Genomic DNA, 13,729 nt, shown 5'->3' with positions numbered 1-13,729 from the left:
TTCTAAACACATATGCCGTAAGTCTTTGTTTAACATGTTGGATTTCATTTCATGCATTACTCTCCATTGTCCACTTTATGTGCTCCCTGTTAGCAACTTGTTTAATGATTATAAACAGTGTTTGGGAAGTAATTATTACCAAACGAGTTGGCCATGTTCTTAGGATTACGTAACTGTGGGCTTGCATTCAGAGATAGTGGGTTCAAATCCCACCATTGGCAGCCCTGAAGATGGCTTTCCATGGTTTCCCATTTTTACACCAGGCAAATGCTTGGGTTGTACCTTAATTTAGGCAGTGGCTGCTACCTTCCCAATCCTAGCCCTTTTCCATCCTGTCTCTGAAAACCTGTAATGTGTTAGTGTGACATTAAACTACTAGCAAAAGAAAAGGTAATTATTGAGTAAAAGTAATCAAATTACCTGTAATGAATACTATTTTAGTAATTGTACTTGTAATCATTACATTCTAGTAAATCAGTCTGCATTGCATCGAGAGTTGACAACTTTGAAGGCCCAGCACTTACATGGCATCATGCCACAAAGCCAAGGATATGTAGGGACGTTGCAGTACAATACAATACAATGCAATACAAATGTTCAATGCAATATTTTGTTAAAAAATGATACTCAAGTCACAGAAATATTGATGCTCCGGTAATATTGGAACCACTAGTATTGTGCAATATTGGCAGTATTGTACAGGCTGTTTCGAACCTGGAGATAACAAAAGAGCAGTAATGAATTAATGAACAATAAAATGTTCAAATTTCTATTATATGCGGATGCATTATGTGAACATTACAAATAGCAGAATGCTAACGCATAATAAAAATACAAATAAACTAGCAGAATGAAGGGTACCCTGCTGACGGGTTGTTAGTTGGCAGTGTCACTGACTTCTGTTTCTACCAATTGTTAACGTGTAACCTGCCATTTTTAAGTCACCAGTCATAAAATGAGGGAGCCGTGAAAAATTACAAGATGAAATATGTATGACCTTACTTTTTTTTTTTGTTAAAAATTAATTTTTAAGTCACTAAGTCACATGCTGGGTGTTGGGCTTTTATTGTGAGAGGACTAACTATTTGCCCCTTACTTGTAGTGAATAAACCATGCACATGCCTTTGAATACCAACATATGAATAGGCTGCTTGCTTTGAGGTTTTTATGGAAGGTGTACAAAAGAGGTTTGCGTTGCACTGACAAACAGAAAATTAACCGTAACTGTAGGATTGATTTCTGCATTAAATGTTCATGGCTAGATGGAGAGGAGATTGAAGAAGCATTTCCCTTCTGAAAAAGGGTGTAGATTCCACCTTTGAAATGGCCAGGGCTGTTGAGACTGTGTGTGTTGAAGCAGGAATGGGAAAAAAATAAAGGGATAATAAAGATAACTTTTTCATATTTACTACAGTAGATTCAGCAGCTTCACCAGGGCTGAATGGTCTTTACTAGAACGTAAAAGAACTCCTTCGAGACACCGAGAATCGTTAAAAAATAGATAATGGAACGTAAAATCAATAACATTATTTTTTAAACTAGTAATACACAGATATTAAAACTGAGGGGACTTTTCCTATTTGTGAAACTCACAACCTGACTTTCATCCCCGTTTATCATCATACCATTGCCTACTGTCCATCTCACAACATTATCAAGGTCAGTTTGCAGTTGCTCACAGTCTTGTAACTAATTTACTACTCTGTACAGAATAAAATCATCTGCAAAAAGCCTTATCTCTGATTCCACTTCTTTACACATATCATTGATATATATAAGAAAACATGAAGGTCCAATAATACTGCCTTGAGGAATTCCCCTCTTAATTTTTACAGGGACAGATAAAGCTTCACCTACTCTAATTCTCTGAGTTCTATTTTCTAGAAACAGAGCCACCCATTCAGTCACTCTTTTGTCAAGTCCAATTGCACTCATTTTTGCCAGTAGTCTCCCAAGATCTACCCTATCAAATGCCTTAGATAAGTCAATCACAGTATAGTCCAATTGACCTCCTGAATCCAGGATATCTGCTATATCTTGCTGGAATCCTACAAGTTGGGCTTCAGTGGAATAACCTTTCCTAAACCCAAACTGCCTTCTATCGAGCCAGTTATTAATTTTGGAAACATGTCTTATATAATCAGAAAGAACGCTTTCCCAAAGCTTACATACAATGCATGTCAAACTGACTGGCCTGTAATTTTCAGCTTTATGTCTATCACCCTTTCCTTTTATACAGGGGCTACTATAGCAACTCTCCATTCATTTGGTAAAGTTCCTTCATGCAAACAATAATCAAACAAGTACTTCAGATATGGTACTATATCCCAACCCATTGTCTTTAGTATATCCCCCGAAACCTTATCAATTCCAGCTGCTTTTCTAGTTTTCAACTTTTATATCTTACTGTAAATATCATTGCTGTCATAGGTAAATTTTAATACTTCTTTAGTATTAGTCACCTCCTATATCTGGATATTATCCTTGTAAGCAACAATCTTTACATACTGCTGGCTGAATACTTCTGCCTTTTGAAGATCCTCGCATACACACTCCCCTTGTTCATTAATGATTCCTGGAATGTCCTTCTTGGAAACTGTTTCTGCCTTGAAGTACCTATACATACTCTTCCATTTTTTACTAAAATTAGTGTGGCCACCAATTATGCTTGCCATCATGTTATCCTTAGCTGACTTCTTTGATAGATTCAATTTCCTTATAAGTTCCTTCAATTTCTCCTTACATCCACAGCCATTTCTAACTCTATTTCTTTCCAACCTGCACCTCCTCCTTAGTCTCTTTACTGCTCTGTTATAATATAATGGATCTTTACCGTTCCTTACCACCTTTAAAGGTACAAACCTGTTTTCACATGCCTCAACAATTGCTTTAAATCCATCCCAGAGTCTGTTTACATTTTTATTTACCATTTTCCACTGATTATAGTTACTTATTAAAAACTCCCTCATGCCTGTTTTATCAGCCATATGGTACTGCCTGACAGTCCTAATTTTAATCTCTCCTTTCCTTTCACATTTATTTTTAAATACCACAAAAACTGCTTCGTGATCACTAATACCATCTTTTACTTCAGTTTCTCTATAGAGCTCATCTGGTTTTACCAGCACCACATCCAGAATATTCTTCCCTCTAGTTGGTTCCATCACTTTCTGAATCAGGTGCTCTTCCCATATTAACTTATTTGCCATTTGTTGGTCATGCTTCCTGTCGTTCGCATTGACACAAAAGAGAACTTATTTTATGGTAAAGTCTTATGTACTGTAACGTTAAATACCTCCTTGGAGATTTTGACAGGTTTTTTTTCTATTATCGCTGAAGAAGACAAGATTATTTTCTCAAAACATGTACGATAATGAAATGAATCGAATTAGTAATCACCCTGTACTAATTGTGTAAATCAATTGTATTGACTAGCAGACCATTATTAGCCCTGTTTGTTCATAGGTTCAATCTCTGATAAGTTTATTCAGGTCGTTGAAGAAGGTGAGCCAACTAAACCAGATATTTCATCTTCCTGTCATTATGCAAAACTAAATGATCACACTGTGGTGCCAGATTTAAAAGAAAATCATCAAATCATTCCATGCATATGATTACACATTTTTGATATCGTTTGCTGGAGTAGCACTGTCTGGCCCAGTGAGGAAAGCAATGGCAAACTACCTCACTCATCTTCATGCCCAGTATGCCTCATTTTTGGCACCACCACGAGTTTTTTTTGTTTCCTTATAACTATGTAACCTCTGGTGGTGCTATTCAAGGATCCAACCAGCCTCTGCGCTAATAACCTAACAGACAACAGTTATTCACTTACACTTGTGGGAATTTCTTTTCTTTTGAAACATACTTTTAATTCATAGATACATATATTATTTGAGACCCTGACACATAAAAGCCAGACTATTTACAGAGCCAATTAAAAAATTCACTGCTTCATTAAATGAATTGTTTATAACACAGAATGATTGAACTCTGAATATGTTATTGCTCTGCCAGAACCCCACATCCCACTTGAGTTACATCCTCTAAACAAATATTTGAATAACAAACAGTTCATAGTTGTGAAACTTCTACAGTATTTCTTATTATAATCTCTCCATAATACTGTTTCTAGGCCTACTAATAAATCAAAACAGTGTATGCTCATCACAAAAATGTAAATCCTAGAAATGATATTCTTATCATAGAAACTGAATCACAAACAATATACAACCTAATCAAAGGTTCCATTCAAACATGTTTGTAACAATCATTCCTCCTAGAATGCAGGTGCTCTTAATTGCTTGCCATTTTATGATGTTTATACCATTTATCCTTATCCCTGTAGTATAGATGTGATGCTATGAGAGATAACAATGAAAATCAGACTTAGTTCATAATCAGTATCTTCCGAGATTAAAAAAAAAAAAAAAACCTTGTGCAGAAAACCAAAATGTACTGTATGTGTGTGGAACCATGTTAAAATAGTAATGAAGAAACAATCAAGACCCTTTTACATCCTCATTACTTACTTCTTCTTAATGAATTTGTATTTTTCATATGTAAATGTGAATGTTGATGGACTCTTGTTAGACTGACCCATTCCTTAAGCCTGTAACATCTAGCTCTTTCCTAATAAGGAGTGAATTGTCAAGTTAGAGGTAGTATTATTCCTTTCTCACAATAAATATGATAAAGTTATATTTTCTTTCTTTTGTAGACTTGGATTTTTATCAGACATTTGCCAGAGAGACTACTGGTATGGTAAACGGCATGACTACCAGTATTGGTCCTGTACCTCAAGATATTCCATCTGTTCATCCATTTTCAAGTGGTCATGTACGTAGCAGCAGTGGAGAGGGTCAGTTGATACACTTGGGAGAAAGTGGGGATATGAAACGGACCCAGTCCAACAGCAGCCTATCTGACCATAGCAGGTAATATTAAAGTTGGTTTCATGAAGCTTCAGTGATACCTACTTGACATTCAATTTAATCAAGTTAACTAGTTCTAAGTTTGTTAAGCATAACAGAATAGCTAATTTCTTTATATAGGGTCTTCACATGCAAGAATGAAGAACTTATGTTGCTTGAACTCTCAGATCTTATTAAACTGAATAATAATAAGAGACGTTAGTCAACTAACAATCAACCTTAAAACTTGTCAATCCTCAAATTATGTGGTACTACAGTTATCTTAAGGAAGTATCACTGATCTTCTCTGAATAATAGAGCAACAAGATTTAGTTTGATAAAAAAAAACAACACATATATTCTGTACCTACATACATTTATAGACTCTTATGCCTTTCAGCTTTCAGTCTGCAAGCATCTGTGAATTTACTGAACACCTCCTCTGTCCTCTGTTTGTAACAAACTCTTTGGCATCATTTAGTTCCTTACTTCATATCTTTAAATCATTAGAAACTGAGTCTACCCCCTGTGGGTCCCCTCTTTTTTTTTTATTGCTTCTTGAGTGTTAGTTGTAGACCGATTCAAAATTCTTGATGTGCATGCTGCTCAGAGATGGGCCTCTTACATGTGCAATTATGCCCGAAAGCCCACTTGTGACCACCCAGGGATCTTGCGGGTGGGAGCGTCATGAACCCGTGCAGTAGTATCCACCTGACAACACAGGTCCCCGCACAGCCGAATGCCAGAAGGACATATTATTATTAATTGTTTTTTACTTTTTTCCTATATTTATTACTCTGTACACGGTATGGGGTACATGCTACTGTGGGTGATTGGAGGAAGGAAGTCCTAGTGCGCATTGCCTCAGTCATTCCATATTAGGCATCATCCAACATTGGACCCCGGGCAATAGCGGCTACGACCAAGTGGGTATTTGCCTTGGCTGCTTGGATCGGCTACAGAGGCCCCTGATCGGAGCGGGTGGCATTTGGGTAGGATGATTTCAGGCATGGCTTTGAAACGTCTTCAACCTGCCCAAGGTGGTCCTCCATCGAAGTCTTTAAGTTTTGATTCCTTGAGTGGTTCAACCCCGTGGGAACAAGCGCAGCGTGAAGGAATGGGATCCAGCTTCCCTAGGTTTCTGGTTGCTACCAGAACTGATGGGCGCGATTTTAAGCTGGTAAAATCGATCCTTTTTAGAATACACATTGAAGGCGTCTACAGCGAACTTGAGGATCTCAAGAAAATGCGCAATGGTTGTTTGCTTTTGAAGACTCGCACAGCACTGCAAGCTGATCAGTTGCTTAAGTACGACCACTTTGGGAATATTCCCGTCAAAGTTGAGGAATACAAATTCTTATAATTTTGTTAATTACCACCTATTCAATACAATAAAAACGTAGTACAAACTTACATATTTATTAAGATGTTTATATGGTACATGTTTCGTTCCTTTTTCGTGAGCATCATCAGCCAACTATTATTCACTTAAGGTTGTATAAGATCATGAAACAATTCTTTTGGATTAAGATTATCCTATAAAACTAATTGACAAATCTTATAATATTTTACAAGTCATATAACAATAAAATTATGTCTTTAAGTTAAAACGTTTTGTCTAAAATCTATCTGAGTCTAACATTTTATTGACAAAACTCATCTGGTGAACATCTTTTAAATTGTTTAAAAAATAAAAAATTAAAAACTTTTGAGATCTGGCTAATTGTATTGATTCATGTTGCTTAACTTGTATGATTGTCGTTAAAACTTCGTAAACTATATTGACAATTTTCTGCAGTTGATAATTGTCTATGTTATGGACATTTGACTTGTTCTCATTGCTGGAGTAACATTATACAAATGTATTGGCATTAATTTTATATTGTCAATAAGATAATATTGTTCGTGAACAAACTTGTTGATGAAACACTTTCTAATGTGATATTGGATTTAAAATGTTCTCGTATGTTCCAAAATGGCTTGTTGGTATATTTTTCTTTCTGCTGCGTAATTGTTTAGTGTTACTCCTAGCTTCTTGAGAACTACTTGTTGTTCTGTGTGCAATATCTTGAAGTTTCTTAGTGGCACTACTTGGGGGGGGGGGGGGGGGGGAGGCAACCTCATGGTGCTCCTACAATTTTATAAGGCACATATTTTATCCAGGTTAGACTACGGCAGCATATGGATCAGCAGGGCAAAGCGTCCTAGCCTAATTGAATAGCATTCACCACAGTGGAGTTAGGTTGGCAACGGTAGATAGTCTGCTCGCTGAATCTGGTATGCCGCCTTTACACCTGAGGCGACATCAAATGCTTCTGTCCTATGTTGCAAATTTGCGACAGATGCCACTTCATCCGAGCTATCGTTGCGTATTCCACAATGGAAACCGTCGGCTGTACTCTACTTATCCCCGAGCAACACGCCCAGTTGTAATACGCTTGGTTAGCAGTCACAGATTATTTGATGTACCTTCGGTTCCTTGTCTTGTCAGACGTCCAAGTAGGGTACCTCCGTGGACAATACGACTACCCGAAATCATTCTTGATTTGCACATCGGCCCGAAGGAGAACACGGACCCCTCCATTTATCGGAGGCTCTTCCTGTCTGTTGTTGGCTGGTATCCAGGTTCAGTCATCGTTTACACGGATGGTTCTAAGCCAGAAGCGAAAGTGTGCTGTGCGTACTTTGTCGACAATGATAGGTTTCCTTTTGCTCTCCCGGAAACCTGTAGTGTGTACACAGCAGAACTCAATGCTATCTGTGAAGCTCTGCGGTACGTACTGTCCAATGAGTGCCGACACTTTCTGCTGTGTACTGACTCCTTGAGCTCGCTACTGTCTATTGATACCTGTTTTCCTTGACACCCTCTGGTGCAGCGGATCCAGGACCTGCTGGCTGGGTGTTGGGATGCTGGCACCAGAATCATGTTTATGTGGCTCCCAAGCCACATGGATAGAGGGAAACAAGTTAGCAGATACGGATGCCAAGGAGGCAGTTACGTTCCCCCCCGTTGCCTTACAAGGTTCCAGCAAGTGATATTTGCTCTCAGCTGAGACATTTTTTTGTGTACCATTGGGAGGTGGAGTTGCATGCCACTCCACTTCCAAATAAGCTGAGAGTGATAAAAGGTACAACAAATGAAAGGAGGACTTCCCTTGGGGATTCTCGGAAGGTAACAATGTTATTATGTCGTCTTCGGATCGGCCACGGTATAGTAATGCACTCCTGTTTACTGAAAGGAGAACCTCCTCTGGTGTGTACTTGCGGCAATCATCTTATCGTGGTACACATCCTTACGGAGTGCTTGGACCTGGTCAATCTGCGCTGTAGTCTAAAACTCCCAAGTACCATCTCTCTCATCCTGCAAGATGACGAGCAGTCTGCAAACCTCGTCATCCTTTTTATGAGGGATAGTGGTCTTTTTATGGTGTGTAATAATGTCCTTTGTCTTAGTGTATTTCTGTTAAGTGCGCTTTTATCCCATTGACTCTATTCTAGTTCGCGTTTGCATATTTTAATGTGTTATTTTAATTCTAACTTGAATTATATATATATCTGTACTTCCAGGCAATGCCTTATTCCATTGTCACCTGTATTTCCTATAATTTTTTTAGGATATAAGGCATTGCAAATTAGATCCACTGATTGTTTTAATCTCATAATCATTTTTCATCACCATTTATTTTCAACTTCAGTCAGTGGATACATTTTAAAATTGTAATTATCATATCATGTCGTCCATCTTGTACCATTAGCAAGAATCATCATCATCAGAAACTGAAGTCTAACAATTGTCATTTTGGTCTCACTCTACTTCTCTTACCCTCCATTACCAAGTCCATTATTCTCCTTGGTAACCTATCCTTTTCCATTCACCTTGCATGACCCCACCAACAAAGCTGGATTATGCTTGCAACTTCATCAGTCAAGTTCATTTCTAACTTAGCCTTTATCTCCTCATTCTGAGTACCCTCCTGCCATTGTTCCTACCTGTTTGTACTAGCGATTATTCTCGCTGCCTTCATGCCCGTTATTTCTCACTTATGTATCCGATATCCTGAATCCACTCAGGATTTTTTTTTTACATCGCACTGACAAAGATAAGTCTTATGGCGACGATGGAATAGGAAAGGACTAGGAATGGAAGGAAGCGGCCGTGGCCTTCATTAAGGTACAGCCCCAGCATTTGCCTGGTGTGAAAATGGGAAACCACGGAAAACCATCTTCAGGGCTGCCAACAGTGGGGTTTGAACCCACTATCTCCCAGATGCAAGCTCACAGCTGTGCACCCCTAACCACACGGCCATCTCGCGCGGTACCATTCAGGTTTTACTCCCATACAGCAAAGTTTGTCAGAAAACAGACCAGTGTAAAGATAATTTTGTAGTTTTGTCCAGAAGCTGAATTGTTTCTTACAGAATACTTGATCACAACCACAAGCTAATTGCATTCGTTTTGCAGTTCCTTGCTATTCCAGTTTTCTAATCCCAACCTGACATTCAATTTTCTTAAGTTTCTTCCCTGCTGATATCACTTTAGTTTTGGAAGGCGTAATTTTCATGTCACACTCATTGCACCTATTTTCAGGTTCTAAGATATTGGACTGTACGCTTTCAGCACAGTCTGCTATTAAGACCAAGTCATCGGCATGGGCCAAACTGCTTACTACATTTTAGCGTAACTGAATCCCTCCCTGCCACTTTATACCTTCCAGTGGATGATCCATATATACTAGGAACAACAAAAGTGAAAGATTACAGCCTTGTTGAACCCCTGTAACGACACTGAACAAACAGCTCATTCAGCCATCAATTCTCACTGCAGTCTAATTGTCATACAAATGGCTTTGATTTCTTTTAATAATCTACCCTTAATTCCATAATCCCCCTGTACAGCTAAAATCTTTTCCCTCAGTACTCTGTCATATGCCTTCTCTAGATCTATGGAACAAAACTGTATATTCTTCTTGTAGCATTTTTTTAATTACCTGGTGCATACTAAAAATCCTATCCAGAGAGCCCCTTCACACTGGTTTTCATCTAAATTACTCTCTACCATTGATCGTATCCTCCCTTCTAAAATACTATTGAACACCTTGCGTGGTGTACTGATCAATGAAATACCACGAAAGTTGTTGCAATTACTGCTTTCATCCAATCAGAAGATACCTAATATTCCATGTTCTTCTTCTTTTCTTCATGGGGCCTCTAAATATTAGTTCCTAATTAGCGTCGACCTCTAAGATCTTTTGCTACCATGTTTTTCCTTCATTCCCTCCTAGATATTCCTGCTCCCTTCACAAAGCTGCAGGTTGTTCTTATTGAGTCTCTTGGGATTTTTTCTCTCTCTTCACCTGGTAGTCCTAGAGTGGAGAGGTTCTACCCAGCGCCTCACATTTGAAAAGTATGTGTTCAGCTGATTCCTCTGCTTCATCGCATTTCCTACATATGTTGTCTCTTATTACTCCAATTCTGTGTACAGGTAAACCCCGTTATACGCGGTTTTGTTATACGCGTTTTTGCATATGAGCGATTTTGGTTTTAGTCTAGTGCTGCCATCTGTTAAGAAAACTGTACGTGGAAGCTGTAATGCCTTAAGGCGGGTACAGACATGCGGACCTAACTCTAACCTACACTATATTGCACGCCAAGGTTAAACGAGGCGAGCATCTCTCTACGCGGATCTTCTGCCGTGTTTGTCGAGACTTGAATTGTCAGTTCTGATCAGTAGAGCTGTGAAGTTGCACTTGACAGGCGTATTTAAAAAGCCGGATAAAAGGAAAGAAAGTGTGCCTGTCGAAGTCATATTAGTTAGAAACAAAGTTAGGAGTTTTGGATAGCTATGAGAAAGGTGGGCGTATTGTTGATATTCAGCGTGCATTGTGACTTAGTGAATCCACTGTGAGAACTATTCATGACAATGCCGAATCAATTCGAAAAAAGCTGTTCAATCTTTTGCTAACTTAAGTGTGACTGGAATGGCCAAATCTCGTTCGGAAGCGATGCAAAGAATGGATCGGATTGAGCATCACAACCAACAACACATGCCTTTCTCGGGAGCTGATATTCAAGCTAAATTCAGGAGCTTGTATGCAGAATTTATTATATTATTGTGTGTTTAAGTGTTACATTTTTAAGTTTATAAAGTTTGCATTAAAATGCGTTTAAGAAACATGTTAATGATTTTGTTTTTTTGTTGTAGAAATACTAATAATATTTGCTATTGCACCCGCTCATGTAGCGGTCAGTGCCAAGTTATCCCGGTGGCTCTCTATTTCTTCTCAGGGTATCCATTTCCGCTCATAAAATCTGTGATTTTATATATGATTATTTTACGTGGTTTCGAAAGAGAAATTGGTCGCTGGGATACGCTTCACGGGAGTATCTATACGCACAAGAATGAACCTGTGACCGATAACTTCAAAGGGATATCGCTTTTCGTTTGAAGAACATATCAATTGCTTACATCTAGAAGACTTATCGACTAACTTACAACTATGTTAAAAATTAAATAACTGGAAAGGAGGTTCAACCTATTCAATACTCAAAAGAAAGAAACGTAGCAATCACATTTCTATTTAAATGGGACCGGTTTCGACCTTAGTCTAGGTCATCATCAGCCATAAAAATGTGATTGCTACGTTTCTTTCTTTTGAGTATTGAATAGGTTGAACCTCCTTTCCAGTTATTTAATTTTTAACATCAATAATTTCAATACGGAACAATGAAATTTTTATCTTTAAATTAACTTACAACTAGACGTTACCCGAACAAAAATTAAAACACAGTCACTTACTAAAGAAAAAATATATAAGATTATTTATTGACTAAAATAATGTTCGAGATATAGTGAAATCTGGGTAGTATTAATTCTGTATTATTTAATCATTTGAAAAACTAGAGTCAGCGCTGGCTCAAATAAAATAAAATAATGAAAGCTTAAAAAAAAATGCTAACATACTCTCATAACTAATGTACAAATTCCAATTAAAACATATCTGAATATACGTAGCCATGTTCCGAAAGTATTACATTTTCTCCAATTATATTCGCGATCACTGAGCATTCATGGAATCAAATAAAATTTACATATTGTAAATACTGCTCTGTTAATTATTAAAATTATCCTCACAACATATAAGACGTCATACTGTGGTAAAATGAATGATTTGTTAACTTGAAAACGTAATAAAATTACATAGGAAAAAGTTAAATTGTAAACGCAAATCTGCTCATATTTTCACGTAATTATTTCCCAAATATACTCTTTTGTGAGTATTAAACAGTAAAAGTGTCCTCCAACTTTCCATTCATAAGTAATAGTCTTTCACAGATTATATTCATTCATAGATCTGAACTCTGACTATTGGGTCACATATTTTGAGTACGCACAAGTAACAAACTTACGAGCTAAGGCAATACCACCCTAAAGCCTACGACATATGGCTCCTAACTAACCATAGTAATATACTTCATATTTAAAATTCCCGAATTGAAATAATTATTGTATGAAAAGAAATAAATATCTAACTATTTATTCAAGTAGTTTCTGATATACACACTCCTCTATTATTGGCTCAATGTACTCTTGCGATCTGCACTGTCTCAATACTTCATATATATACGTGCTACTGAACTTGTATGGATAGTATAGAATGAAATTATTTCGTATTCTCCTGTAACGTCATCGCACCACGAAATATTTTATGTATACACAGTCATGAGTCTATTGAATCATATATTAAAACACTCTCTCATACGCAGTACCTGTTATTCACCAAAGTCAGACATAAATATAACTGTCACGATACACAATTCTACATAATACATGTTTATCTTACCTTAGAATGGTCATCTGCGCGTTATTCTCTCCTTGTCATATACTTTCAAATACGGCACAAAAACTCATCTTGTATTTCTAATATACCATTATCACGTCGAATAGCAATTCTTACACTTCCCGTAGAACATAAACAAACCTCTATACTTTAACCATTCATCAATATACTCCAATAAATAATCACATTTCAACACTATTCCAAAGACACTTTAACATAATACCGGCTTCCATATAGCCGTATGCATATAGCTATTACTCCCAAAACTATATGCTAAATATTCTAGAATTGCCTTGTACAAATACGCAGTTAATAACCTTTATCTTAACGTCAGTAGTACGAGTTCAATGCCCTCTTTCTATGATGAAAGGAATACTTAATTTGACAATAATCAACGCATCGCGCAGGTATTTCGTGACGTAATCTATATTCATGTAAGCGAGATTAATCGAAATTTCACTAGTAAGTTAGACTCATTGCTACTAGGTCTACACATGTAACACTTCTTTCTCTAATCCAAACTAGTTCCACTGTAGATATGCTAGTGCGGTAACCTGTATATGTCATATTAGCATTCTAATTCTACACTTCCATCTTATCTTAAAGCCTTAAGTATTTCACACTTCACTTATATTACACACGCGTTCTTAATTACTTCAAAATTCACCAAATATTCAGCACATGCCATAATAGATTGCGGGTGCAGATTACAAGAAACTACTCTACTAAAGAAATGTATGGACTTAGCTCGTCAGTTGCTACGTTTGGTCTGGTGGTTGCTCCATCCTTCGGTTGCAGCTAGACCCTCAGATCGGATCTGGATCTCTGGTTGGATTGCACGTTCATGGTCATCAGCTGGTCACATAGCTCGTCGGACCACTCCTAATCGTCCGGTCTCTTGGCTGGCCGGTGTTCATCCAGGTCATCATGTCCACTGGTTGGCCGGTCCAATCATCCACAGCAGGTCATCTGGCTCGAC

The 13,729-nt window shown here is 37.6% G+C and overlaps 1 protein-coding gene across 1 annotated transcript in view; it reads left to right on the top strand.

Moving 5' to 3' along the window:
- LOC136885432 (rho GTPase-activating protein 44) overlaps positions 1-13,729 on the top strand; it is a 382,026-nt gene that overhangs the window by 175,680 nt on the left and 192,617 nt on the right. Inside the window, exon 12 of the mRNA XM_067157983.2 lies at positions 4,721-4,937. Coding sequence (XP_067014084.2) covers positions 4,721-4,937 — 217 coding nt within the window. The remainder of the gene's footprint in view (positions 1-4,720; positions 4,938-13,729) is intronic.

Source organism: Anabrus simplex, chromosome 1 (genome assembly GCF_040414725.1).
Source record: "Anabrus simplex isolate iqAnaSimp1 chromosome 1, ASM4041472v1, whole genome shotgun sequence".
Taxonomy (NCBI): Eukaryota; Metazoa; Arthropoda; class Insecta; order Orthoptera; family Tettigoniidae; genus Anabrus; species Anabrus simplex.
Note: the sequence above shows the minus strand (reverse complement) of the source record. Positions and strands in the feature narration are given on the sequence as shown.